The 1,583-nt window shown below is 47.6% G+C and overlaps 1 protein-coding gene across 1 annotated transcript in view; it reads right to left on the bottom strand.

Annotated features, from left to right (window-relative positions):
- Nucleotides 1-1,147, bottom strand: part of CENPO (centromere protein O) — a gene marked incomplete at its 5' end in the record, with an annotated part of 3,348 nt that extends 2,201 nt beyond the window's left edge. Inside the window, 2 exons of the mRNA XM_010020863.1 lie at nucleotides 477-588; nucleotides 981-1,147. Of these exons, the coding sequence (XP_010019165.1) occupies nucleotides 477-588; nucleotides 981-1,147 (279 nt within the window). The remainder of the gene's footprint in view (nucleotides 1-476; nucleotides 589-980) is intronic.
- Nucleotides 1,148-1,583: the final 436 nt, after the last annotated feature.

Genomic DNA, 1,583 nt, shown 5'->3' with positions numbered 1-1,583 from the left:
GGAATGCTCATGGTGGGGCTCAGCCCACCTGCATTAGGCAGGACTCACACCCTTGCACTGTCCAGAACAAAGGTGACTCTTTTTGGAAACCAACATTTTTTAAAAGCCCATGAGCAGATGAAAAGAGGCTGCTGATCTCACAGGCTTGCTTGGAAGACCCAGAGTACTAGATACTTAAACTGCCTAATTCCCTAAGATTTCATTCCTAAGGTAGTTACACATTTTCCAGGATCCAGGTCTTAGTCTAAATGATGTGGTTCAGTAAATAACAGTTCATGGAACATCCCAGAGGCCTCCTGTGAAAGGCAGGGAACTACAAAGCTACTGCACTTCCAGCTGTTTCAGACTCTGAAGGCTTCAAGCACAAAAGCAGCAATGTTCACAGGGCAGTTACACTTCACATCACACTCCGCTTCCAAAATTTAGCACCCCAGAAATGCAGCCATTGGCAGAACACACTCAAATCTCGATGTTACCTGTGAGGTAAAAGACCTGCAGCATGGCCTGAAGGCTTTTTATCTTCCACTGTAAAACAGCTTGAGGATTGAGCTGTGCTGGATTTGACGTGGCTCCTTCTTTCTCAAGTTGCTACAAAAGCCAGAAGAGAAGAGAGGTCAGAAATCACTGACACAACTATGTCACCTGCAGGGAACAGGATACAGAGAAATAATAACCTAGCTCTGAGAAAAGTAAGACAGCGTTTCAAGCAGAAGAGGGGAGAAATGAAGCAGAAGAGGGGGGAAGAACTCAAGAAAAGAGTTCAGAAACAGCCCCACAACTGTCAAGAAGTCGAGACAACAGTTTTGGACTACATGGCATTGAAAAATAGGGGACACCAGCACTGTGTGTCACTGAACAAGGGAAAATAAAAAAATTATATGACTCATATATATGAGTATCCTCAGTAAATAAATCCACCCTCTGAGAGCAGGAACAAACCAGAGCCCTCTGCCAGATCTCTGCAGTGAGCCCCTTCTCACCCTCTTTTCCTGCAGATCCACTTTAGCCTGTAGCTCATCCCTCTGGAGTCTCAGCTCCTCCACTCTCGCTTTCAGCCTGGCCAGCTTCTCTTCTTGCAGCAACTTTTCCTCTTGCTTCACAGCTGCCTCATGAGCCTGCAGCTCCAGCATCTCCAGGTAAGCAAACACTGCCGTGAGGAAAAACATGGCACACTCAAAATTCCAGTCTGGGATTAATAGTGGTCTGCACTGCAGAACCCAAAATGAAGTAGGTCCAGGGCAGATGCATAAAGAAAGCACTTCCAATAACTTTTCAGAGAGTGAGACAGCAGGCAAACATCTAGTGAAGAAGCCTTGGGGAATTTGGGACCCCAAAGAGTTTTGGTTGATGGCTTGATGTCCAAGTGAAAGCAAGTGGCATCTCTCAGGCTTGGTGTTGGGACTGAGCTGTGTGGTGGGGCTGACACGCTGGAGGGAAGGGATGCCATCCAGAGGGACCTGGACAGGCTGGAGAGGTGGGACAGTATGAACCTGGTGAAGTTCACAAGGCCAAGGGCAAGGTCCTGCACCTGGGTCAGGGCAATCCCAACCATAAATACAGGCTGGGGGAGACTGGATTGAGAG

The sequence above is a fragment of the Nestor notabilis genome, unplaced genomic scaffold (assembly GCF_000696875.1).
Source record: "Nestor notabilis isolate BGI_N333 unplaced genomic scaffold, ASM69687v1 scaffold6408, whole genome shotgun sequence".
Classification (NCBI taxonomy): Eukaryota; Metazoa; Chordata; class Aves; order Psittaciformes; family Psittacidae; genus Nestor; species Nestor notabilis.
This window is presented reverse-complemented; position numbering and strand designations above follow the sequence as displayed.